The 27,867-nt window shown below is 38.4% G+C and overlaps 1 protein-coding gene and 1 pseudogene across 1 annotated transcript in view; both read right to left on the bottom strand.

Annotated features, from left to right (window-relative positions):
* MORC1 (MORC family CW-type zinc finger 1) overlaps nt 1-27,867 on the bottom strand; it is a 200,774-nt gene that overhangs the window by 124,915 nt on the left and 47,992 nt on the right. The window contains exon 9 of the mRNA XM_077118444.1: nt 16,011-16,136. Coding sequence (XP_076974559.1) covers nt 16,011-16,136 — 126 coding nt within the window. The remainder of the gene's footprint in view (nt 1-16,010; nt 16,137-27,867) is intronic.
* Nucleotides 23,336-26,624, bottom strand: LOC143648842 (aldehyde dehydrogenase, mitochondrial pseudogene; annotated as a pseudogene).

Below are 27,867 nucleotides of genomic sequence, written 5' to 3'. Positions count from 1 at the left end.
AGTCTTCCAATTCTTTTTTTTTTTTTCTTTTTTTTTTTCAATTACATGGGCAGGCGCCGGGAATCAAACCTGGGTCCTCAGGCATGGCAGGCAAGCATTCTTACCTGCTGAGCCACAGTGGCCCGCCTAGTCTTCCAATTCTTGACCAAGAAATTTCTTTCCAATTATTTAGGCTTTCTTTGATTTCTTTAAGCAATGTTTTATAGTTTTCTGTGTGTCCTTTCCATCTTTGGTTAGATTTATTACTAGGTATATCATTCTTTTAGTTGCTATTGTAAATGGAATTTCTTTTTCTTAATTTCTTCTTTCAGTTATTCATTATTAGTGTATAGAAACACTCTGACTTTGGGGTATTGATCTCATACCATGTCAATTTGATGAATTCATTTATTAGCTCTAGGAGTCCTAAGATTTTTAGGATTTTATTTGTTACAGATTATTTCTTCCCCCATCTACAATTTGGTCTTGAAACCCTCCTGAGAAATTTTCATTTCAGTTACTGTAATCTTCAATTCCAGTGGTTCTTTTGAAAATTTCTATCTTTTTATTGAGAATCTCGTGTTGTTCATTCATTGTTGTCCTGATATCCTTCAATTCTTTCTCTGTACTGCCTTTAATCTCCTAGAGCATGTTAATCGTTTTCCTAATATTCTGTAGTTCTTTCGCTGTATTTTTTTAAATCTCCTTAAGCATATTAAAGATTATTTTTAAAAACTCTTTGTCCAGTATGTCTACAGACCAGTCGTATTTGTTGACATTTTCTTGATTTTTATCTTCTTTCTTTGGATAGCCATCATTTCTTGTTTCTTTGTTTTTCTGCTCTTGTTACACACTGTATATTTTAAGATATGAAAATATTAACTCTGGAATTTATTCCCTCAGATGTCTGTTCCTTGAGTTTGCATCCAGCTGGGCCTGTGCTTGCTAGTAGCCACAAGAATTCCCCTGTTTACAAGAATTTGAATACCTCCTCTATTCCCCAGGAAACAGACCTTCTCCTTCTCCTGTGTGTTCCTCTGTAGGACTTAAAACAGGTAAGTTGAGTTCTGGGTAGATGGCTGAATAAGGTAGCCTGAGTTCAGCCCTGCTCTACGGAGGGTTAGAGAAGGGATGGGAGGGGGACTGAGACAGCAATTCAAGAGTGCAATTGACTTAGGAAAGCCTTCTACATCATATATGGTGGCCCCGGTTGCAGAGGCTGAGGTACTAAGAGGCAGAAAGCTGGAGCCTGGCGTGGAGGCACGGAGCCCATGGGAGTGCATTGATGGAGAGATGGAACTATGAAATAACCAGGCTGTGTTCCTTGAATGTGCTACCCTCACCAGTGCAGCCCCATGACCCATGACTCACCCCACACCCACACACCCAAACCCCATCACCAGTCCCCATGTCCCCTGCTCCAAGTGCCCCTGCCCCACCAGACCCCAGTGTGTGTACCTGCCCTGCAACCCCACCCTAAGTGCAGCCCAACCCACCTCTCCTGAAGCCCTCCTGAACACTACCTCCCCCTCCCTGTTCCCTGCTGGCTGTTGCCAGGGCATAAAGGCTGCATACCTTCATGATCAGGCTATACCAGTCCTCTGCCCATAGTGTCTCACAGCCTCACCCCACTACCCCTGAGCTCTGTGCATCAGTTTGCAGCACTCCTAGTCCTGCACATACATTTGGCCTCCAGTCACGCTCCTCAGCTCTGGGGACATAAGTTTATGGCACTCCTACACCTGCACATGCACACAGCCCCCAATCATGTCCTTCAGCTCTGGGAACATCAGTTTACAGCATTCCTAGACCTGCACATGTGCATGGGCCTCAGTCACACTTCCCAGCTCTGAGAAAGTGCTGACCTGTGCAGCCAGGTCACATCTGCCCCAAACCCATGAAGGCATAAGGCCAACGTGTTGCCACAGCACTACACATGTGCATAAAGGGCCTTGGGCCCTAGACCAGTGCACACCAGGGTTACACATCCCAGACCTGTGCACCTGTACAGCTACATACTGTCTGGCCACGGAGTGCCCATGTTCACAAGCACCAGCATAACATCTCCAATCTGCACCTATACCAGCCCTGCAATGCATCATCACCCTGTTGTGCCCTGCACCATACCATGCACCCTGTTGCACATCCATACCACAAACAGAAGGCTTTAGACTAGTAAAAGAAATCAATTCCCAAAGTAAATCAATCAAGATATTTAAATGTGATGAAAACAACAGAAGATCACTAAGTACATCACTGTGCAGACAGATGTAGCCCAGACTAATAACCAAATTAAAACACAAGAGGAGACACAGATACTGGAACAACTAATCAAAGATGTTCACGTAACTCTATGTAATAAAATAAGTGGATGGCAAATGTCAAAGTGGAGATCAAGAAGACAGCAGAAGAGCATAAGGAGGAATTTGAAAGAATAAATAGAAAATAGCAAATATTACAGAGATTAAAGACTCTGTCGCCCAAATAAAAAACATACTAGAAGCACCACAACAGCAGATTTGAAGGACAGAAGAAAGAATAAGCAATATAGAGGCCAGGATAACTGATTTTGAACACTCAAAAGAGCAAATGGCAAAAAAAAAAAAAAAAAAAGAAAGAAAAGAAAAATTTAAATTGGATCTCACAGAAATGAAAGACAAAACAAAGCACACGAATATAAGAACCACTGGTGGCCCAGAAGGAGAAGAGAGGAATAAAGGGTTAGGAAGAGTAGATGCAGATATAATTGGGGAAAACTTCCCAACCCATATTAAGAACATAAATATATAAGCCAAAGAAGCTCAATGAACTCCAAACAGAATAAATCCAAATAGGCCTTCCCCAAGACACATACTAATCTCTCTGTCAAATGTTGAAGAAGAGAAGAAAATTCTGAAAGCGGCAAGAGAAAAACAATCTAGTACATACAAGCACGTATGTACTAGATTGCTAGTACATGTAGTAGATGGCTAGTACTAGAAAGCACGTGAGACAGTTCAGACTACTCAACTAGCACCATTAAGACAAAAGGCATCAGTATGATATATTTAAAGATGTCCAGCCAAGGATTCTGCAACTAGCCAAACTGTCCTTCAAAACTGAGGCAGAGATTAAAATTTTCAAAGAAAAGCAAGTCCTGAAGGAATTTACCAAGAGACTGGCCCTACAAGAAATACTAAAAGGAGTTCTGGCAGTTGAAAAAAAAAAGAAAGAAAGAAACAGAAGAGGGAGGTCTGGTGGAGGGCACAGAATTGAAGAGTACGAGTAAAGGTAACTTAAAGGATAAAAAGTGAAAGAAGGAAAAGAATATATAGATCAGACAAATAAAACAGACAAAATGGTAGATTCAAGAAATTCCTTTTCAGTAATAACTCTGAATGTTAATGGACTAAACTTACCAATTAAAAGATACAGATTGGCAGAATGGATTAAGAAATATAATCTAGCTAAATGCTGCTTACAAGAGACACACCTTAGTCACAAGCTTACAAATAGATTAAAAATGAAAGGATGTAAGTTATAACCAAAAGAAAGCAGGAGGAGCTATACTAATATCAGACAAAATAGGTTTTAAACATAAAGACATCACAAGAGACAAAGAAGGACACTATATACTAGTGTCCTGGTGTCAATTCACCAAGAAGATACAACAATCATAAATGTCTGAAACACAGTTAATGAGGGAGCAGCCATAGTTGTGTCCTCTGAGAAAGAAGGTGCATAGTACAACTCATGGAAGTAAAGGTATTTGTTGGCCTCTTGCCTGTCTGCAGTTCTGATCTCAACCCATGCCACTCTCCCTCTCACCAACACATTCCAGCCACATCAACCTTCACTATTATATTAAAGCATGACAAGTTTGCTGTAACCTCAGAGATTGGTGTTACCCCTTCCTCTGCCTGGCCTCTATAAGATTCACAGGTTGGCTTCTTGTCATCATTCAGGTCTCACCTCACACGTTCTCAGAGAAAGTCATCCTGACTAGACGGTCTTAAGTTGCTTACTGTGTTAGCTTCCTATTGCTAGTCTAACAAATGACTACAAATTTAGTGGCTTAATCAACACAGATGTATTATTTTATAGTCCTCTAGGTCAGATATCAGACACAGGTCTCACTGGGCTAAAATCAAGGTGTTCTTTCTAGAGGATAATTCATTTCCTTTCTTTTTACAACTTCTAGGCCATCATATTCCTTGACTTGTGACCTTTCCTCCAGCTGCAAAACCAATAATGTTACATTTTCCCACCCTTCTTCATTACATCTCTTTCACTGACCATAGCTCAGGAAGATTCTCTATTTTTAAAGACTCACATAATTAGGTTGACCCATCTGAATAATCCAGGATAATCTCTGCATCTCTCAAGATCCTGAATCTTAGTCACATCTGCAAATTCTCTTTTGCTTCTCAGGGGGCATTTTCACAGGTCCCAGGGATTAGGACATGGATGTTTTGGGGTTCCATTATTCTGCCTACCACACTCACCCTCTTCCACAGTCACTCCACTATATTGCCTTTTCTTGGAATTTTTTCCAATTCTACATGAAATGCTCCTATCTATTTATTTATAACCTTTTAATATTACACATGTCTTTATTATATGAAAAGCTCCACCTGTATCTCAAGTCCCTACATTATTCTGTAATCTTCTTGAACAAGAATTTGATCTACCATGATCACAGCCATATCACCAGCCTCTGCAGGAGCACCTAACATGAATTAGGCACTCAATAAATGCTTGTCAAATGAAGAAATAAACCCAGCTTTGACATCTAATACAGATTTTAGAGAGGAGTGCTGCCAAAATTGAGGGTTGAAAATATGGAGTGAAAATCAGGGAAAGGGTGTTTTCATTTCCTAAGCTTCTCAAGCTCAATACCATGAAATGGGTCAGTTTAAGCAATGGGAATCTATTTGCTCATGGTTTTGAGGCTAAAAGAATGTCCGAATGAAAGCATCATCAAGGCAATGCTTTCATCCCAAAGACTGGCTGCTGACAATCTTCAATCCTTTGCTTGTCACATGGCAAGGCACGTGGTGGCATCTCCTGGTCTCCCTTCACTTCCAGTTCTGTTGATGTTCAGCTTCTTGTTTACTGTGGCTTTCTTCCTTTTTATCTGAATTTCACTCTTCCTATAAAGGACTACAGTAGTAGGATCTTGATTGGGATGAGCCAACCTTAACTGAAGTAACCTCAACAAACGGTCCTACTTACAACGATTGAGAACGTGTGTTTTCTTGGTTACATACAGCTTCAAACTACCATAGAGGACTTTCCGACACAGGCAAGAGAGTAGGGTCACTGTGGAATTCTAATACAACAGTGCTCTTGGAGGACCGTCCCAAGTTGAGTAAGGCTGAAGAAGTCAGAGCCAAATCACTGAGGACTTTTAGACTTCATTCTGATTGTGATGAGAGCCACTGAACGATTTTCTATGGAGGAGAAACTTCATTAACTTGCATTTAGGTAGGTACTGTACCATTGGCACTATTTTTGAGGAAGACAGCTTGGGAGAAGACCTAATGGGAAACTGGGAAATGAGTTTTTCCCCTAGCTCCAAGGTTTTAGCTGGTCAATTTCACTAATTAATGAATACTGAAGTGTTCATGGCAAATTGTTAATAGAAAATCCATTTCTTCCTCTAGGTAAGGTATATTTTCAAAGTTACCCATAGGAGATAATATCCTTCTTATTCCTAACAACTGTGGAAGTTTCTTGAAGTATGTCGGGCTGCCTTCTCAAGATTTCCTGAACATTTAAAGATGACAAGTTGTATAAAGCCTGCTACTAAACCAGAGGATGGGAAGACCAATTTTATATGTTCCAGTCTGCTAGCTACAATTGGCTAGATATTCCAGCTGTCTTTTTCTCATTTTCTTCAACTATATGCTAGTATAAACAAAACAGAACAAAGCAAATATATTGGTATTTAACGATGGCTCATAATTAAGTGGTAAGAGAGAGAGAAGAGTCAAAGATGATATCAATGCTTCAAATGTGGGTGATATGGGTAATGAGTATCTTGCAAACAGGAAAGAAAGATGACAACAGGGAAATCTGATATGGTTATGAGGTTGGGAGATGACGTGTTTGGTTTTGAACATTTAATTTCATGCTTCATTCTCATTTCATTCCACTTCCTATTTAGAACACACTGTGCACAAACACAGGTGCTAAATTTGAGGAATTATGGACTCCTTTCCTAAATGAAGATTTTAATATGAAAAACTAAAATTCTGTCAAAATCAAAACAGATAAAACATTAAACAGAGCTTGAGATTAGCCCTGCTCCACAGAAAAGTTAGAGAAGGGACAGAAGTGCGAATGGGACAGCAATTTGGCAGTGCAGATGATGTGAGAGAGCCTTCTGTATCACATGTGGCAGGAACTGAGAGGCAGAAAGCTGCAGCCTGGCATGCAGGTGTGGAGCGGCAGAGCCTGCGGGAACGCAGGCCATGTTTCCTGGGTGCACGACCCTCACCAGCACAGCCCCGTGACCAGCAACTCACCCCACAACCCACACACCTGAACCCCCTCACCCCCATTCCCTGTGCTCCAGGCACCCCCATCCCACCAGCCCCCAGTGCATGTACCAGGCTCCCCACCCCCACTCCAAGTGTAGCCCATCCCCCCTCTCCTACACCCGTCCCAAGCAGTACCTTCCCCTCCCTGTTCACTGCAGGATCTTACCAGTGCATAAAGGTTATAGGCACTAACCTACATACCTGGGCTACCCCTGCCTGCACCCCATAGTGTCACAGAGCCTCACCCCGCCCTTCCTGAGTTCTGGGCATCCATTTACAGCACTCCCAGGCCCATGTATGTGCACAGCCACCAACCACGTCATTCAGCCCTGGGAGCTGAAGGCTACAGTAGTCTTAGAACTGCACATGTGCACAGCCATCAGGCTCACTTCCCAGCTCTGAGAAAGTGCCAACCTGCACAGCTGGGTCACATCTGCCTACCATCTATGAAGGCTAACACAGACCTGCTATTACAGCTCTACGCATGTGCACAAGGGGCCCTGTGCCTTAGAACACTACACACCAGGATTAGGTCCCCCAGACTGGTGCACCCGCACAGCTACATCCTCCCTGGCCACTGGGAGCCCACATTATAAGCATCAGCGTAACATCCCCAACCTGTGCCCATACCTGTCCTGAAACAAATCACTGTACTGAGTGCTCCACCCTGTGGCCTGTGCCCTGCTCCCTGCTATACAACCATCTTGCGAACACAAAGCCCTAGACTAAGGAAAGAAATCAACTCCCAAAGTTAATTAGTCAAGATATCTACATGTGACAAAGATAGTAGACAATCACTAAGCATATCACAACACAGACAGATATAGCCCTGCCTAATGACCAAATTAAACACCAGAGGAGACACAGAAATTGGAACAACTAATCAAAGATGTTCATACAAATAAGCGGGACAGCAAATGACATAAAGGAGATTAAGAACACAGTAGAAGAGCACAAAGAGGAATCTGAAAGAATAAATGCAAAAATAGCAGAAATCACAGAGATTAAAGACTCTGTTGACCAAATAAAAAATATATTAGAGGCACACAACATCAGATTTGAAGAGACAGAATTAAAAATAACTGATTTATAAGACAGGATAACTGACTTTGAAGACTTAAAACAGCAAATGGCAAAAAAGATGGAAAAAATTCAATGGGAACTCAGGTAAGTGATAGACAAAAAAAAAAGCACAGAAATATAAGAATCACTGAAGTTCCAGAAGGAAAAGAAGGGGTAAAGGCTAGGAACAGTAGTTGAGGATATAATGAGGGAAAATTTCCCAATCCTCATAAAGGACATAAATATGCAAGTCAAAGAAGCCCAAAGAATTCCAAACAGAATAAATCCAAATAGGCCTTTCTCAAGGCACATACTAATCAGTCTGTCAAATGTTGAAGAGAAGAAGAAAATCCTGAAAGTGGCAAGAGGAAAACAATCTGCTACATACACGGGAAACCAAATAAGACTGAGATCAGACTACTCAACTAGCACTCTGGAGGCAAGAAGGTAGTGGTATGATATATTCAAGATCCTGAAAGAGAAAGACTTCCAGCCAAGAATTCTGTACCCAGCCAAACTGTCCTATAAAACTGAGGAGAGATTAAAGTTTTCACAGACAAAGAAGTCCTGAAAGAATTTGTCAACAAGAGACCAGCCCGACATGAAATACTAAAATGAGTTCTGCCAGCTGAAAAACAAGACAGGGGAGGGAGGTCTGGAGGAGAAGATAGAATTGAAGAGTACCACTAAGGGTAATTTAAAAAATACAAAGAGCAAGAGGGAAAAGAATATATAGATATGACAAACAAAATAAAAATGATAAGATGGGGAATCAAGAAACACATTTTCAGTAATAACTTTGAATGTGAACAGACTGAACTTACCACTTAAAAGATACAGATTGGCAGAATGGATTAAGAAACATAATCCAGCTATATGTTGCTTACAAGAGACTCATTTTAGACACATTAGATTGAAATAGATTGAAAGTGAAAGGATGGAAAATGATCTTCCATGCAAGTTGCAACCAAAAGAAAGCAGGAGTAGTTATACTAATATCTACAAAATAGATTTTAAATGTAAAGACATCATAAGAGACAAAGAAGGACACTATATACTAATTAAAGGGTCAATTCACCAAGAAGATATAACAATCATAAATGTTTATGTTCCCAATCAAGGAGTTCCAAAGTACATGAGAAGGACATTAGCAAACTGAAGGGAGCAATAGACTTTCAACAATAATAGTAGGAGTCTTCAATACACCACTCTCCTCTATAGACAGAACAACCAGACAGAAGATCAACAAGGAAACAGAGAAGTTAAATAACTTCATAAATGAATTAGACTTAACAGACATATATAGGTCATTGCATCCCAAAGCACAAGGTTATGCATTCTTTTCTAGTGCTCATGGAACATTCCCCAGGAAAGATCATGCTGGGGCACAAAACAAGTCCTTATGAATTTAAAAATACGGAAGTTATTCAAAGCACTTTCTCTTATCACAATGGGATGAAGCTGGATCTCAATAACCACCAAAGAATGAGAACATTCACAAATATACGGAGATTAAATAACACACTCTTAAACAACCAGTGGGTCAAAGAAGAAATTGCTAGAGAAATTAGCATCTATCTGGAGATGAATGAAAATGAGAATACAATTTATCAGAACTTATGGGATGTGGCAAAGGCTGTGCTGAGAGGGAAATTTATTGCCTTAAATGCCTATATTAAAAAACAAGAAAGAGCTAAAATCGAGGACTTAACGGCAAACCTGGAGAAACTTGAGAAAGAACAGCAAGCTAACCCCAAAGCAAAAAGGAGAAGAGAAATAACAAAGATTAAAGCAGAGATAAATGAATGGGAGAAAAAAAGGACAATAGAAAGAACCAATAAAACCAAAGTTGGTTCTTGGTGAAAATCAATAAAATTGATGGGCCACTAGCAAGATTGACAAAGAAAGAGAGACAATGCAAATAAACAAAATTAGAAATGAGAAGGGGTGCGTTACCACAGACTCTGGAGAAATAAAAGAAATAATAAGAGGATACCATGAACAACTATATGCCAACAAACTAGACAACTTAGATGAAATGGACAAATTTCTGGAGACACACAAACAAGCTGCACTGACTCAGGAATTAATAGAAGATCTCAACAAACCAATCAGAAGTAAAGAGATTCAACTGGTCATCAAAAATCTTCCTACAATCAAAAGCCCAGGGCCAGATGGTTTCACAGGGGAATTTCATCAAACATTCCAGAATGAATTAACATCAATTCTGCTCAAACTTTTCAAAAAAAATGAGCAAAGAGGAACTCTACCTAACTCATTTTATGAAGCTAGTATCATTTTAACACCAAAACTGGGTAAAGATGCTACAAGAAAGGAAAACTACAGGCCAATCTCCCTACAGAAGATAGATGCAAAAATTCTTTGTAAAATATCAGCAAATCAAATCCAACAACACATTTAAAGAACTATAATCATGGGCGGGCCACGGTGGCTCAGCAGGCAAGAATGCTCACCTGCCATACCAGAGGACCCGGGCTCAATTCCCGGTGCCCATTTAAAAAAATGGGCCCATTTAAAAAAAAAAGAATTATACATCATGACCAATTGGGGTTTATCCCAGGAATATAAGGATGGTTCAACACAAGAAAATCGATTAATGTAATATAGCACATTAACAAATCAAAAGGGAAAAATCACATGATCATCTCAATTGATGCTGAGAAAGCATTTGACAAAATTCAGCATCCTTTCCTGATAAAAACACACCAAAATATAGGAAAAGGTAACTACCTCAATATGATAAAAGGAATATATACAAAAACGATAGCCAGCATCGTATTCAATGGAGACAGACTGAAAGCCTTCCCCTAAGATCAAGTACAAGACAAGGATGCCCACTGTCACCATTATTATTCAACATTGTGCTAGAAGTTCTAGCTAGAGCAATCAAGCAGGACAAAGAAATAAAAGGCATCCAAACTGGAAAGCAAGAAGTAAAATTCTCATTATTTGCAGATAATATGATACTAGAAGATCTTGAGACATCTACAACACAGTTACGGGAACTAACAAACATATTTAGCAAGGTGGCAGAATATAAAATTAATGTGCAAAAATCAGTAACATTACTATACACAAGCAATGACCTAGCTGAGGAGTCAGTTAAGGAAAAAATTACATTCAAAATAGCAACTAAAAAATCAAATACTTAGGAATGAACTTAACTAGGGCCGTAAAGGACTTGTACACTGAAAACTACATAACATTACTAAAAGAAATCAAAGGAGATCTCAATAGTTGGAAAGACATTCCCTGCTCATGGATAGGAAGGCTAAATACAGTTAAGATGTCAGTTCTCACCAAATTGATGTACAGATTCAACAAAATACCCATCAAAAAACAATCTACTTTGAAGATTTGGAAAAGCTAACTACCAAATTCATCTGGAAGGGAAAGAAACCCCAAATAGCTAAAAGCATCCTAAAAAAGAAGAACAAAGTGGAAGGATTAACACTCCCTGACTTTAAAACCTATTATAAAGTCACAGTACTCAAAACAGCACAGTACTGGCACAAAGACAGAAGCAATGACCACGGGAATTGAACTGAAAGTGCAGAAATAGACCATCAAATCTATGTTCAACTGATTTTTGACAAGGCCTCAGATCCTCTGAATTGGGAAAAAAATAGTCTTTTCAATAATTGGGCATGGAAAAACTAGATATCAATAGCCAAAAGAATGAAAGAGGACCCCTATCATGCATCCTACACAAAAATTAACTCAAAGTGGATCAAACATCTAAATATAGGAACTAGCACCATCAAGACTCTAGAAGTAAATGTAGGGAAACATCTATAATACCTAGTAATAGGAGACAGCTTCCTAAATTTTACATCCAAAGAATAAGCAAACAAAGAAACGATAGATAAATGAGAACTCAAAATCAAATGCTTCTCAAAAGACTTTATCAAAAAGGTGAAGTGGCAGCCAACTCAAAGGAAAAAAATATTTGGAAATCACATATTAGACGAAGGTTTGATTTCTTGTATACACAAAGAAATCATACAACTCAACAATAAAAGAACAAACAACCCAATTTCAAAATGGGCTAAAGATATGAATAGGCATTTTTCTGAAGAGCAAATACAAATGGCTCAAAAGCACATGAAAAAATGCCCATTTTCATTGGCTATAAGGGAAATGCAGATCAAGACTACAATGAGATACCCCCTCACACCTATAAGAATGGCTGCTATTAAACAAACAGGAAACTATAAATATTGGAGAGGACAGGGAGGAATTGGGATATTTATTCAGTGCTGGTTTGAATACATAATGATGCAGCCACTATGGAAGACTGTTTGGTGATTCCTTAGGAGACCAAATATTGAGTTGCCCTATGACCCAGCAATAGCACTACTTGGTATATACCCAGAAGAGCTGAAAGCAATGACACAAATAGACATTTGCACACCGCTGTTCATAGCAGCATTATTCACAATCACCAAAAGATGGAAACAAACCAAATGCCTATCAACAGACAAATGGATCAACAAAATGTATATACATACGATGGAATATGCAGCTGTAAGACAAAATGATGGTCTGAAGCACATGACAAGATAGATGAGCCTTGAGGACAAAATGTCGAGTGAAATAAGCCAGACACAAAAAGACAGATACTGTATTATTCCACTTTTATGACCATCATAAAGGCATAATCAGAAGCTTTTAATGTAGAATATAGGGGACTTAAGAGATACATAGAAGCTAGAGATGGGGGAATGGTTAGCTAAAGAGGTTGAACTCCGATGTAAGGGAATAGATAGAAGTGAAGGTGGATCTCTAGTGGGCCTATAAGTAATAGTACCATATTGAAGATGAACGAGATTAAAAGGGGTTGTATAGACCTACGCATCGCCCGATTAACACTAGAGATATAAATTAGTTCTTTCAAGAATTACTTCAAAGGTATGATTCATTTACAAAGAGTGTTTAAGTCCAGAGTACAGGGGGAAACTGCTACTGCATGCGATGGACTATGTTCAAAAGGAAACCATCAGTACTACCACAGCAACAGCAGAGGTAAATAATGGGGAGGGGGGGGAGGGACAAGAGTTAAGAGAAGGTTTAGATTTCCTATTTGGCAAGGCTGTGTTTATTGGTTTTCTTTCTCTTAGGAATAATGAAATTATCTAAAATTGAGAATGTTAGTGGACTATGGACATTGGGCACTATACATGATGCCTGATGAATGCAGATGGCTGAAGGATGCACTGACTGAGAAGGAGATTGGTGAATGATGATGTATACTTATGGATGAAGGTTGTGCTGTTGCAAAAAAGAACGAAGTCGTGAAGTAAGCAATGATGTGAATGAACATGTGGAATGTTCATTCATGAGGCAAAATAAGCCAGAAACAAAAGAACAATGAAATGGTCTCCTTTAGAAAATGCTTGTAAGAAAACAGGGTCCTAGTTTATATACTTTTAGAACAAACACATTAAGTCTGAGTGGTAATTATTATTTCTAGAGTTCAAGAGGCTGTTATATAAATATCCTGATTTTAGAGATAAGAGTAAAACCAATCAGGTTAGGGTTAAAGTAATTCAGAACACAGGGATAAGGAAGACATTGCCTATATCTTAGAACCACGCATACTCTTTGAGACCAAAGGAAGAAAGGTTTACTTGGTCTGGAACTGAAATTTTCTGTAGCCCGTAATGTAACTTAACCTATCTGTATAGCTTATTTGAACAATTAAAACACAAGGGGCCCAGAATAAGGAAGAGGTTCTTTAATCCTGTATAGACTAATGTAATATCTGAATACATCCTAGAGTATATTAAGTATATTATCAAAAAGTATTGGCCAAAGTCCCTTGAGAAAAGGGAGAAAAAAATATGGGAACTATTAAACCTTACCATCAGGGAATCCGCTGATACTGTGTCAAATTTTAGGGACACCCAGATCAATAGGCCACGACCTTAATTCTGAAATTTACTCTTGTGAAGCTTATGTAGGTGGAGAAGAAGCTTAGACTATCTATAGGCATGTCTAGGAGTTATTTCTGGAAGACCTCCTTTGTTGCTCAGATGTGGCCTCACTCTAAATCCAGCTCTGCAAGTGAAATCATTGCCCTGCCCCCTACATGGGACATGATATCCAGGGGAGAAAGTCTCACTGGTGACGTGGGAGATGACTCCCAGGGATGAATCCGGCCCTGGCACCCTGAGATCAACAATTCCATCATGACCAAAAGGGGGGAAATTAGTGTAACTAATAAAGTATCAGTGGTTAAAAGAGTTCAAATTAAGTTGAGAGGCTACTCTGGAAGTTGCTCTTAAGCAAGCTTCAGTTAGATACTGCTACCTATCACAACTTGCGAAACCCCAACTAGGACCATTCCTGCCAATCCTAAAGAACACCTAGGGCAATATATAAGATTCCACAAGTGTTCCATGTACTAGTGTAACTGTTCAGAAACCTATAACCTCCAGATGTGTCCCGGGACCTGATAAATCCTGAAACCTAGAGGCCCATCCTCTCCAGAATATCAGATAGTTCCATCTCCCTATCCCAAATTATTGACAGTCCCCATGAAAAAGTTAGAATAGCCATACTCTAAACACTCCTAAAGAGAGTGATGAAAAGATTAAAGGCGATGGTGGAGTTAGACAGAGAAGATAGGATTTAACAAATAAATATGGGTGCTGAATCATTAAATTGTCATCTCTTTTAGTCTCTAGTATCTTACAGCAGCTAGAAGTAAAAATCTAAAATTGTGAAATTGTAACCCATATCAAAGTCTGAAATACGTTCTACAACTAATTGTGATGCTGTGCTTTGAAATTTATAGCTTTTTTGCACATATGTTATTTTTCACAAAAAAAGAAAAAAAGGCGATTGTGACGATAAAAATATTTATGCCTTCTAGCCTCCTATATTTTAGAGCAACTAGAAGGAAAAATGTGAAAGGATCATATGGTAGCCCATGACAAACTCTGGGATCTGTCCTTTAACTATTTATTGAGGGGTCCTTTGGAAACTATTGCTTTTTTATTTCTTTGCTTTGTATATACAGTACATTATACAATTAAAAACTGGTAAGTTTTGCCTCAAGCTGCCAGACTCCATTGTTTCTTTTCTTCTTTCCCTGTTTCAAGCTGCTCTGATCTGGACGGCAGATCAAATTCTAGTAGAGAGAGCAAGCTGGAGAGCAGTTCTCCAAGTCAGTCTTTCTCAACCAAAATAATGCCAAGGACCCACAAAGGGAGCCTCAGCTGATTCCAAATTGTCCTGGTGAGGCACGAGGAAGGGGCCAGGAAGGGTGGCCGGTGCTTCCCCACAGCTCCCCAAATCTGTTTTCTTGTCTCGTCTCATGCCCAGCAAATGCAGCCTTTCAACTGTCCTCTGCAGCTCTGAGGAAGCACACCATATTTAATTCTCCTCCACCGCCACTGTCTGGGGTGGGTTGGAACAACTGTAGCAGTCAGATCTGTGCCCCAGGGTTCTGAAGTAGCTAATCAAAAGCAGCGATCAGTGCTTAGACCGTTTACCCCCCAGATCTTGTAGAAATGGGTCTTAATGTCCCACTTTGGAACCAGCAAGCTGTGCCAGTCCCTTACCACTGCCTGCCAAGAGGTTGGGGAATGGGTGACAGCTGCTTCTACGCAGACAGCGCAACACTGATATCTACTGCAACTTACCAGCCTCCCTCCCACTCTTTCTGAATGCTGCACAGACTTCTACTGAACTCTCTCGACTTCTTAAAGTAGTTGATTCAGACAGCTCCTACCTGTTTAATAGGTGTTCTGATGAAGAGACTGATTTCTGAAGCTTCAGATCAGAAGAGACTGATCTCTGCCATCTTCACATCTAATCTTATTGTTTGTATGCTTTGTACCTAGCATGATCTTAGACTCACAAAAGATTGCACTAAATGTGTGATTAATAAATGAACTACCACCTAGAAACCACAAAACGAAAGAGTTTTCTGTTTGCATGTGTAGTTGGGCAAGATAGGTCTTACAATATGCAAATTTAAGCTTAAAAAACTTTATGTTAAAATACAATAAACACATAAATTAATCAGATATGTACTTGTAAATATGCTTGCTCTATGCAGTAATGTACATGCACGCATATATGGTTTAATAGTTAGAATACATCATGTAAACAGATGCTGTAAGTGAACTGTAGTATTTTATTTGGTCTTATCATAATCAAAGCACCTGAGATTCACTGAGTTGAAAACAAATTCCTACTTCGGGTGTTGCTTTAACTTAGGATGTTCATAGCAGGGTGTTATTATTAGTGCCAAATATTTGTCACACAGGATTACTCTTCAGCAAGTTTTCCTAAATGAAGTTTGAATCAAAAGTCTTACTATCAAAATCAATGTCCTCACCTTAACAATTTTGCCAGGCATATTAGTTTTATCAATAACAACTTCATGAAGATAACTGACGGAAGACAAGTTACCTGGGTCTGTAGAGGCAGTAACACAGGTGCTTTGTTTCAACTCTCTTGGCTTGAATGAATATTCTCATCTTAGGGTCAAAATACAGAACAGATGCGTAGGCTCTGAATGACCACCGCTCTGGAAAACTGAAATAGAAAATATCAAAGGCCACAATGTAAAGGACACAAGAAGATCTCTTAAAAATTTATACAGTCAGGTTACTATTAGAAGCTGCAGAGATTTTCTTCTAAAATTAACAGACATTTGGTTGACTAATGATACCAGAAATATGAGCAAATCTTAAAACACTCATATACTTCATTAAACCGATCTCTAAATATAATGGCCTACATAAAAATAAAAATAAACTTGCATTTTTATTAGACCTGAACTTTTAAGGACAACCAACCGATTCTAAGCAGACATATCAGCAAAAGAAGATATATTTCCACTAAATCTACTGATCCAGGAGGACAAATCATATCAAATAAACAAAGCAATGCCTCTGCTTAAAACGTAACAGAAAGAATCTCAATCCAGATGAATAAAAAGCATTTTATTAAGTGTTTTTAAACAGAGAAGTAAAATAAAAATGTTTCAGTTATTTTTAAAATTATAAATATGAAGAATAAAATCATATTCTGCAAGTGCAATAATATTCAAATAAGTATTTATAGCTAGGTGAAGGGAGGAGCCTGGCAAGTGATTAAGAAACTAAAGAGCAAAGAAGGGAGAAAAATAAAAGATGGGGAAGCAATATAACATGAACAGAAATGATATGAATAGCCTGTGCAGAAAATTACCCTTTTAAAACTGCATGTTGCTGGGAAATCTCTATGTCTCTGTAGGCTAACGACTCCAGGGACACTCTATATTAGAGTACATATATGAACTGGAAATCTTTTAATTAGACAAGAAATAAAGATCAAAGACAAGACCAGCCATGCTTAAGAAGCAGTGTTCTCTATATACTGTGTTCCAGAAAGGCTCCTTTGAAGGGATACAAGGTCAAATAAAGAGCAGGGAGTAGCAAAACCATCACAGTCATTTTTACAATTTTACCTCAGTTCAGTGTGAGACAAAAATGACGGAAAGGAAACAGAAGGCCTGTCGAAGGAGGACAAGAAAGGGTAGGGCTCCAGGGAACTTACACAGAATTCAGAGCTTGAAAGGAAGAAGATGACCCCATCAGAAATGCAAGGATTTACTGGTCAGGTATAAGTTCCTTCAGGCAGAATCTGAAGATTATTAAGGAAGCCTAGAATTTCTTTCAATTGTTAAGGAAGACAGTCTTCTAAAATAAGTCTTGAGTAGAATTTTCTAAATATAAATTATATGAAAGTATATAGTTCATGGCTATTCATCTAGAAATACTATTGCATTTTTAATATAATAAAAGGTTTGATATAAAGCTGTACAATCAAGTCCTCATCTGTGAAAAGAAAATGTCACCTTGGGACTCGATAAACATTCTGAGACCTCTGCCATCATTCAAAGCCTTTCTGGATCTCTGGATTTGGAACTGCCCTCAGACCTGTTAACTCTTTCTTTTGACTCTCTTCAAAGCTGACTGTTTTCTGCCACTCGAAAGCAGGAATCAAAATCATTCAGAGAATTTGAGAAATACAATGAGAGATCAAACTGAGTAAACAAGTTTGGGTGAAAAGGAAAGCAAGAAAAGATGACAAGGTCCAAATACAAAAACAGACAGCAATACACTTCTCTTTTCATAATTCAGTTTGTTCACTCTTTTTAACACATATCTATTGGTAAATGTTCATAGCAGGCTATGTTTAAGTTCCTGAGACCACACCTGTGTCCAGAGATTAGTTAGAAAACTTACAAGACTTAGCATGCTAAGATTTGTTACAGTGATGGAGTAAGAATATGCAGCTTGCATAAGGGGAGAGAAAAGACATAGGCAGACTAGAGAATTCCATGTGCAGGATTTCTAACACTGCCTCTTTCGTGAGGGGGTCACATAAGTGCGCATTTGCTCCTAAACCACAAAAATGCAGCTCATGTGTGCAATGATTTTGCCAGGGCAGTCCTTGAGAGACTCTGCACTCAATGTTCTTATGGGGGAATGTTCACATAGTCACCGCTGCTCAGTATGAACCAAAATTCCAGATCTCAGAAAGAAAGCAGGTGCTTGACATAATCCATATTGATTGCATATCCAGGACACTGTCCCACCCTTATCAGTTAGGGAAAATTCAACATAAATGTGGGGAACTGTTTGCCAGCTAAGTTCCCAGAAGTCTGCGAAGCAGGCATTGAGACATCTGTGATAGAAAGAAGACAAGCAGGCTAAATATAGAACTACCTTTTGTATATGAAATGAGCTATGCAGTGTAAAGTTCAAATTCCTTTTTATGATGCATAAAGCCTTTCATGATTGGCTCCTAACACTTAATTCTCCAGCCACATTTCTTGCCAGCTTCAGTCAAGCCGTTTAGTGTTACCCTCAGTTCTCCAGAAATGAGGCCATGTTCTCTTATCCCCAAGCCTTGGCACATTCAATACTTCAGGCACTTTTGGCTAGTTTCTTTTCACTCTTCGTGATGAAGTTTAGTATATACTCCCTTTTAGAGCCTTTCTTTTCTCTTTGAGACTGGGTGAAGCACTCTCCTCTGTACCCTCTTCTTTCAAGCCTCCCCTATCACCGCACTCACTACTCAGTGCTCTCATGCCTCTTTAATTTTCTGTGTCCTTATCAGACTTGTAATTTCCATGAGGGCAACATCTTCATCAATAAATATTTCTTAATGAATTATTTTTTAGGACTTCATTGGCTTAAAGTAGAATGAACAATAGAGGGTTCAGTATCATGTGCTTTTAAGGACATTTTAAAAACAGATCATTAGAGTGGGCCACCGTGGCTCAGCAGGCAGAATTCTTGCCTGCCATGCTGGAGTCCTGTCTGAGTCCCAGTGCCTTTGCCCATGCAAAATAAAACCACCAGAGACAGATCATCTTCAATGATGATGCTATCACTCTTTATAAGTAGAGCCATCCACTTTGAGAAACTGAAATACAAATTTCTAAGTAGTCAGGGTATCTTCATAAAATCTGATAAAGGATAAAAAATACATTGTTACTTCCCACCCACTAAGAACTACTTCACATATATTCTTCAGGGCATTTTTCTCCTCTTGCTCTCTCCTAAATATTTTTCTTTTCCATACCCTTGTACTTTACCAGAAGTTACCATATTTCTATCTCTTTTTCACTCTCATTTTTTAACTGCCTCTTATAAGAAACTGGTGAAAGGAAGGGAGAGAGAGAGAGAGAACAAATCCCCCAATACATACACCCCCCCCCACCCTGACACACACACACACACAAACACACACCAGACACACAGAGAGACTCAAAACAGATGAGGGCAGAGAGGAGAGTACTTTAGGGCAGTAACTGACTTTGCAAACTGTGGAAAATGAGAAGAGGAGATAGGGCAGAATCTTTGCTTCTGTCCCATAATCAACACTCGTTCTTCTTAAAAATTCAGCTTCCAACTATGTCTGTGACCTTTTTCTTCTCTCAGCCATTTCATATTTTTCTGCTTTTATTGTTATACTGTTCCTTGTGCTGCACACCATGGATAGATTGGTGTGTTGTAGTCACAAAATTGTGGTAAGGGCAGGAGAATGGGCTAGGAAAGAGGGTCCATGGCCAAGGTCATGTCTCCTTTACTCATTCAGATTTTCTGTGGGTTGAGTCTTATAGTGTGAATTTCTTTTTTAAGGTACCCAAGTGGTTATTTGAATTCTGCCAGGTTTGACAACCATTTCCTAGTAGACCTATTGGACAAAGTGATATCTAAGGCTGGTTGCCTGAAAGAGGGGTACAGAACAATCTCTCAAGGTTATTTAGATCTAGGACATTAGCCAAGGAATGTACTCCCTGCATTTATCCCCACTAGGCACACAGACAACAGACTCCCATTCCACCCAGCAAACAAACTGTACTTTCAAGGTCTGTGCCTGAGAAAACAACTCAGAACTCAGGTACTAGATTAATTAAATTGCTTCTGCAATATTTCGTAAGTGCCATATTTTTATTAATAAAAACAATATACTATAACCAATTTTTTCCCTAAAATTATAGCTAAAGTCCTTACAAAATCTCTGAAGACCTCTTGAAGTTGAAATTAACAAAATTCATATTATCTTGAATAGAAAAGAGGGGCATAAAAGTTTTCAACTAGTTTAAATTCTGAATTTTAAAGGAACAAGCCAAATTTAATCTTAGGATAGATTATACTTAAGAGAAATGTCAACTCAAAGAGGTAATTCAAAAGTTATAAGCCATGTAAAGTAATGAAAGTGCTTCTTGTGTCATAACCATGATATGGCAAGCAGCACATTATCACAATTTGAAACTGTAACTTTTGATGTATTCCCAGCCAGCTCAGTTAAGACATAAACTAGAGATATTACAGAATGCTGCCTAATGGCTGTCAATTTAGAAACACACTAGCAATGTAGCACCTAATTTCAAAACATTTCTTAGAACAAAATTTCAACTCTATTACTCTGTATTATATCATCATGCTCAAAGCTATATTTTGGATGGGTTTCTCTAGCTGCCTGAAATGTATGACAGGCAATTCCACGACATGCCTTTTTCACTGGGGTCTGTGCTTTCCTCCCGTTTCTCAGAAAGTTGCATACATGTAATATTTATAGTATTAGGAGAAGAACAAGTCACTGAAAGGAACTAAGAGGAACATGGGGACAAGGAAATCACATGCTTAACTAACCAGGTGAAATGAACAAATGGTTCTGAATCCCAAGAAAGGAATCAGAAAAAAATATTGTTGGGGTGATCAAGTCTTTACAGTTTGTAACTCAAAAGAGATTTGAAAAGTAACAAAAACACATTGCAAAAGCTTCCTAAACCTCTCTCTCTCATCATAATAAAGATCCCCAAAGAGGCTGAGGGAGGGAGGACCATGGAATCCACTGCTGAGAGTCCCTGTACCTCAAATCCAAGTGTTTGCCACATACCTGGAAAATTATCTGGACTTTGACATTCAGTTCCATTTACCTCAATTCAGTTTACCTGAATAGTCACTTGCAATGTTTGGCCAGTGAGTTGGTTTTCAGAAAGAAATGTTATAGAGAAAAACAGAATGGAGGAAACTGAACTGCATGGAGAACTTCCATGTGAGATAATGGAATGGTGATGGTTGCACAACATTGTGAATGCCACTGAACTATACACTTAAAATGGGTAAATTTTGTGTTATATATTTTTGATGCAATAAATTTATAAACAAATTAACAACTTCCTTGCATTCTATCTATCTCTGAGCCTACTATGAAGATGTCATAGTCCCATTTTACAATGAGGACATCAAAGTTCTGATCCTATAAATAACTTGTCACTAGAATAAAAGCCCTCCCAGAAGAATTCAAGTCCCTTGAGGGCAGAAGTGTTGTCTCATTTGTTCCATGATATACACCCAGCTCCTAAAACAGGGCCTGCCATAATATTCACTGAATAAGTGAATGTAAAATGAACACATGTACAGTCAGACAGCTACTAAGTGGAGGAACCAGAATTTTAGACCAGTTCTGAGCAACTGGTCCTTTTATCATATACCACCTTGCTTCCATGGTTGATTGCTTTGAAGCACAGCACTGCAATGGGCTTGTATTGCACATTAGATTGCACTTGAATTGGTGAGAGCCCTGTTCTCCACAAAGCCTACCTACATATAAATCCTTGGTTTCTGGTCCCCTCAACTTGCTCCCACAGAACAGGATTTAATGAGCTGATGCCCTCATTTTTGAACTCCATATGTACCTCCCTATACACAGAATAAATTAACATGGCACTAGACAGCCAACATCCCCAGTCATCCAATTAACCCTAAAGTTTCTCCTGACAGACTATGACATTAGGTAAAGGAATAATGTCTTTTTAAATCAAAGAAGTAGATAGAATCAAGTTGTCAGACTGAGCACACACACCAGTCTCCTTCTGAAGTCACAGGAAGAATAACAAAATGTCTGTGTGCTGAGAGTAGAGTGAGAGAAGAGCTCAGAGACATAATGGGTAACCACACCATGAAGCATGTTGTGGAACACTGTAGAGGCTCTGGTTTTCTCTTTGAGTGGAAGGCAGTTATTAAAGAATATTGAATAGAAGAGTTTTTAAAGATTGTTCTGGCTGCTGTAGAAGCGGTATGAGTGAAAAATTTTTTAGAGGGCTCAGGATGGAAACAGGTGAGGGGGGAGACCAGTAAGAGAAATGTCGCGATAATCCAGGTGAGATACAGTGGTGGCTTGGATGACAGTCTTAGTCCTGGAGGAAATAACAATGGTTGGATCTGAAGTCTTTTGAAGGCAGGGGCAATATGAAATAAGCAAGTTAGAAAAGTTCTCCAGTAGCTGAGTAGGAAGTATTAGAGAACGACAATACACATGGATAGACATTATAGGAATTATTAAACAAATACAGCCAAAACCGGAAATATGGATAAACTCATACACATTGTAGGAAATACTAATATGGTATTCTCAGAAACTGAAGGATCAAGCAGCGGTAAAAAGACCTAGAAGATTTCAATAACTTAATCAAAAGCTTATTATGTAATAAATCTTTGTTTTCTTCTTCCAATGAATAAAACTCTACACTTATCAGAGATTCAATTTTTCAAATGTTTAAAACATTAAGTCACAATAAAATATCAACAGATTTCAAAGAGCAGAAATAATCCAGGCTACATTCTCCATTCACCTCAAGATAAAATTGGAACAAAAATAAAAGTATATCCCATCTCCTACCCTCAGAAAGACAGCTATATACTTGTAGATTTTTTTCTTAAGTGCTTCACTGCTTTTTATGATTTTTAGTCCAGGTGCTAGCTGTTGCCTCAACTATTAATACAATTTTAAAAATTGTGTGCTTTTTTTTTTTTTTTTTTTTTTTTTTTGCCATAAGGGCAAGTTACAGAAGTGTATCAGTTAGACAGGATGAGACATTTAAATATCACTCTGAAAGCTAGGTGGTACTTTCACGATTTAAAGGAATTCCCACATATTCTACATCCAAATTACCCATCCTGTTCATCAAATCAAATTCTAAGACTTTATTGAGGTTTGGAAGAAAATATTTCTCTTTTGAGGCTTTCAGCATGTAAAGGCTATTCTATTTAGTTTTGTTGCTGATCTTGTTGAACTTTCCATCACTGGGTAACTCAGGAAGCCAGCATGGTGCTTCACAAAGTCTTCTGAGGAATTTAGATTATGACCATTTTCACTTTGGTGTACACCTGAAGCCCACACTCTCACTGCTCCCAACTATCCTCAGCCTTCTTGTAGCCACTGAATAGTTACTGGACCCCAAACACATCATAGCAGTTGACCACATGGTGCCAGCCTAGAGAGCCAGGGACAGTAACTGGCCTCATCAAAGTCTTTTCTGTGAAGACAGTTGCAGGCAGCCTGAACCTGGAATTCTTGGCTCTCCTAACGACTTTCACTAGAAAGTTTTGAACATCAAGATCTGCATCACTGGTCCAAAGATCTCCTCCTTTGTGACTGTCATGCCATTTTGTACGTCACCAAATATATGCACTGGATGAGCATACACAGTCAGCAAGAGCCCCATCACCACACAGCAACTTTGCCCCTTCATGATTTCTAGACTTGATACAGACAAGATTTAACAAGCCAATGTTAAACTGAGCTTGATCCACCAGCATCTCCTTTTCAGTCTGGCTGTCAAAGGGATTCCTAACCACCCAAGCCAAGTCTTTGGTGATGCTTCTTTGCTCTACAAACTCAATGTCCTCCTGCATGAAAGTCTAGGCGCCCACACAGCAGCACTGATCCAGGATGAAGAATAGGTCAAAGTGGCCTGTTACATGATCCCATCTATATTAGTGACATCATGATGCTGAAGCTCTCACCACCACCACCATCTAGCTCCAAGGTCATTCTTTTGAAGGTGCTGCTTCCTATAGCTACTGAACAAGGGAGCCAACCTTAGTGGAGCCTGCAAATGCTATTTTGTCCACATCTTTGTGGGAAGCAATGGGGTACCAGCCATTGAGCCAAATCCAGGAAGAATACTGACCATGCCAGGGGGAAAGCTGGCCTTAATCCACTTGGCCACGTAGTGGGTGAAGAGTGGAGTTTGCTTGATCACCTTCATCACTACCATGCTTCTAGCTGCCAAGGTTGGCCCCAGTTTCTACACCTGTATCAGGAGTAGGAAGTTCCATGGAATTATCTGCCCACCCCCTACCCTCCACTGGATCATGGTAGGTATAGTTAAAGAAGTTCCAATCAATGGGAATGGTGTTCCCATGGTACTTATAAGCCCCAGTTATAAAACACAAGAAATATTTGAGGACATTGTCCATATCCATGAAGTAAGAGTCTGCAGTCCCACTCAGTCAGATCAGCCAGGTAGTTCAGTAGCTGACCCCTGTAAGGCATATTCATTTGATGTCAGACTGAGCCCAGCTAGAACACGGCCTGAGCAGCCCTCACTGCCCTGTTCATGACTTCCTTGTCCTTCTCAGTTACTTGACAGATGACCCTTCCAGAGGATGGGTGACGATAGGGAATGTTTTCTTGCTGAAGGCATTGTGCCATTCATTGTCTAAGAAGTTTTGGTTGTAAAAGACCTTGGGCTGCTGCTTGGGGCTGGCAGGGCCCGGGCAGTGGAGGCAGACAGGAGACAGCAGCCCAGGTAGTGCCTGAGGCTTGTGGCGGTGAGTACAGCAATTCATAACACGTTGCAGAAGGAACGAGTGCTGGATGGTGCAAGTGGCCTGTGCCTTGATTTCCAAATAACTTTAAGAAGTAACTCTTGACTTAAAGATAAAATCAAAATGGAACTTAAAAACTGTTTAGAAATTATCAACAATGACAATTTGATATTTTGAAACCAAAATAGAGAACTGTATTATAGAATACAGCCAGAATGCAGGGAGGAGAGGGGCAGGGTGGTGGTATAATAGCCTTAATTATTTAGATTAGAAAGTAAGATTCAAAGTAAATGACTAAAATGTATACCTTAAAGAAGTAGAAAAAGAAAAAAAATCAAAAGCATGCAGAAGAAAATAAAGAAATATAAAAGTAAACCTGGTAGATCTATTCAAAAGAATCCAAAGCAATTATATTTTTAAAGAAGTTGAAACAATGAAACTTGTCTGGGAGAGTAAAAGAAATGGCAATAAATGCATCATATAAGAGTTAAAAAGAATATAAACATAGGATGGGAGGAGAATAGAACATTTTTAAGAAAATGTAAAAGCCCATGATAAATGTGAAAATCTGAATAAAATTGATGTTTAATAAGAAATTATAAATGACAAAATTTGGCCCAAGATGAATTAAAACATTTAAACAGACCAATACTCATAAAAAATTGAAAAATAATGCAAGTAATGAAAAAAATTATTAAGACCACAAGATTTTCAGGGAATTTCTACCAAATCTTCAGGCAAACAAAAAAAAAACTTATTTTATATAAACTTTTCTAATGCATGCATAGGGATAAGAACATCCCCAACTCATTCTATGAAGCTGCAATAACCCAATTTATATATGGCAAGGATAATATAAACACAATTATAGCCAATCTCATTTGTAAACATAAAAGCAAAATAATTAAATATAATGCTAACAAAATGAATACAGTGATGTAAAAGAGTAATACATCATCATCTAGTAGGTTTATCTAAGGACTGCAAGGATGGCAGAACAGAAAGTCTTCTATAATACACTATTTTAACAAATTAAAGGAGAAAAACTAAGCTAAATCACTTCAACATATACCAAAAAGTATTGGCTAAAATTTAACACCCACTTTCTGATTTAAAAAAAAAACAATAAAATCATTCAATAAGCTAGAAATAAGATAAGTTCCTCAAGTTGATAGAAGACACTGTTAAAAAAAAAAAAAAAACTAGAACAAATATCAGACTTAGTGATCAAATTTAATGATATTCCACTGTGATCCAAAACAAAGCAAAGCAGCTTATCTGCAATAATCACTGCTATTTAACTAGTCAATGAATTAAAAACAAGAAAAAAGAAATAAGTATGGCAGAGTGCCCACCTTTCATGCGGGAGACCCGGGTTTAATTTTTAGACCATGCACCAAAAAAAGAAGGAAGGAAATATGACCAATAAAAGGGAAGCCATGAAACTTTCACTGCTTGCAGATGATAACATTATACAGAAAATCTAACTGAAAAACTGTTAGAATAAGAAAGTTCAGAAAATGGTCAAAATTCAATATAAAATCAATATGCAAAACCTAATGGCTTTCCTATCTATACACTAACAATAAATAATAGAAAAAAATAATAGAGAAAAATCTTACTTGAATGCCAAGAAGAGTCATAAAATACCTATAAATAAGCCTAACAAGAAATGTAGGAAATAATAATGCCAAACAATTTCTGAGTACAGTCTCTGTGCCAAGTAATGTTCTGAGCACTTTTCTGTAGTATACCATTTAATCTTCACAATAACCTTATGATATGCTACTATTATTCTTATTACCATTTTCAGATGAATAAATTGAGGCCCTATGAGGTTAAATACTTACTTCGGTTTGAAACTGTTGTGTACCCCAGAAAGGTCATCTTCTCCAACCCTCATTCAATATTGCTAGGTGGGGTCTTTTGATTGGGTGGTTAATCCATGGAGACATCTCTCCACCCAACCAAGGAGGGGATGCTTACTAAAGTCCTTTAAGAAGGAACCATTTTGGAAAAAGCTTTAGAGCCCACACAGCCTGAGATCTTTGGATATACAGAAGGAAAACATCCCTGGAGAAGCCTTATGTAATGAGAAGCCAGGAAAGAAAGCTAGAAGACATCACCATGTGCCTTTCCAGCTGACAGAGGTGTTCAGAAGCCAAAGACCATAGCAGACCCCAGCTATATGCCTTCCCATATGACAGAGGTGTTTCAGAAGGCATTAGTCTTTCTTGTGTGAAGGTGACCTCTTGCTAGTGCCTTAATTTGGACATTTTTGCAGTCTTAGAACTGTAAACTTGCAACTTAATAAATTACCTTTTTTAAAGCCATCCCATCTCTGGTATGTTGCATTCTGGCAGCTTTAGCAAACCCCAACAGTACCTTCCCAATAACACAGCTTGTGGAACTATAAATTGAACCCAGACAGTCTAACTACCAGAGAGCACTGTTCTTAATTACTGCGATATACTATGAGGTTATAAAGCTCCACTCAACTACATAAAAGAAGGATTGAATAACAAGTAAGATATAAATGTGTCAGTTCTCCCCAACTAATCTATAAATTCAATGGGCTGCCAATCAAAATCCCAAGAGTATTTTTATAATGAAATTTGAAAAGCTGATTTTTTAAAAGGTTAATATACTAAAGACCATCTGTGAGAACAGCCAACAGCATTATTCAAAAGAACAGTAAAGGAGTATTTGTCTGGCCAAATATAAAAACATTCTGAAAAGACTATAGTAATTTAAAAGTTCTAATGGGACAGGAATAGATAAATTTATCGATAAAAGGGAATGGAATGTTAGGAAACAAATCCACACATAATTGGAAATTAGTTAATATTATTGATGCTTTCCATATAAGAAGGAATGGCTGAACTATTTCATAAATGCTATATTAATTAAGAAAATATTACATCAGTCCAACCCCTCCATGGGCTTATTCACACTACATGCAAAAGCAAATTCCAGATGGCTTAAAGGGCTATTCAAATAAAAAAATAGGTTATTCAGAAATAAACTACAAATATTAAAGGAAATTATTTAAACCATGGTTAAAAGAAGGCTTTCCTGAGTTTAAAAATGAAAAAGTAAGAAGCACATGAAGGAAAATATTGACAGCTTTTACTTCAAAAAATAAA

The sequence above is a fragment of the Tamandua tetradactyla genome, chromosome 10, assembly GCF_023851605.1.
Source record: "Tamandua tetradactyla isolate mTamTet1 chromosome 10, mTamTet1.pri, whole genome shotgun sequence".
Lineage (NCBI taxonomy): Eukaryota > Metazoa > Chordata > Mammalia > Pilosa > Myrmecophagidae > Tamandua > Tamandua tetradactyla.
Note: the sequence above shows the minus strand (reverse complement) of the source record. Positions and strands in the feature narration are given on the sequence as shown.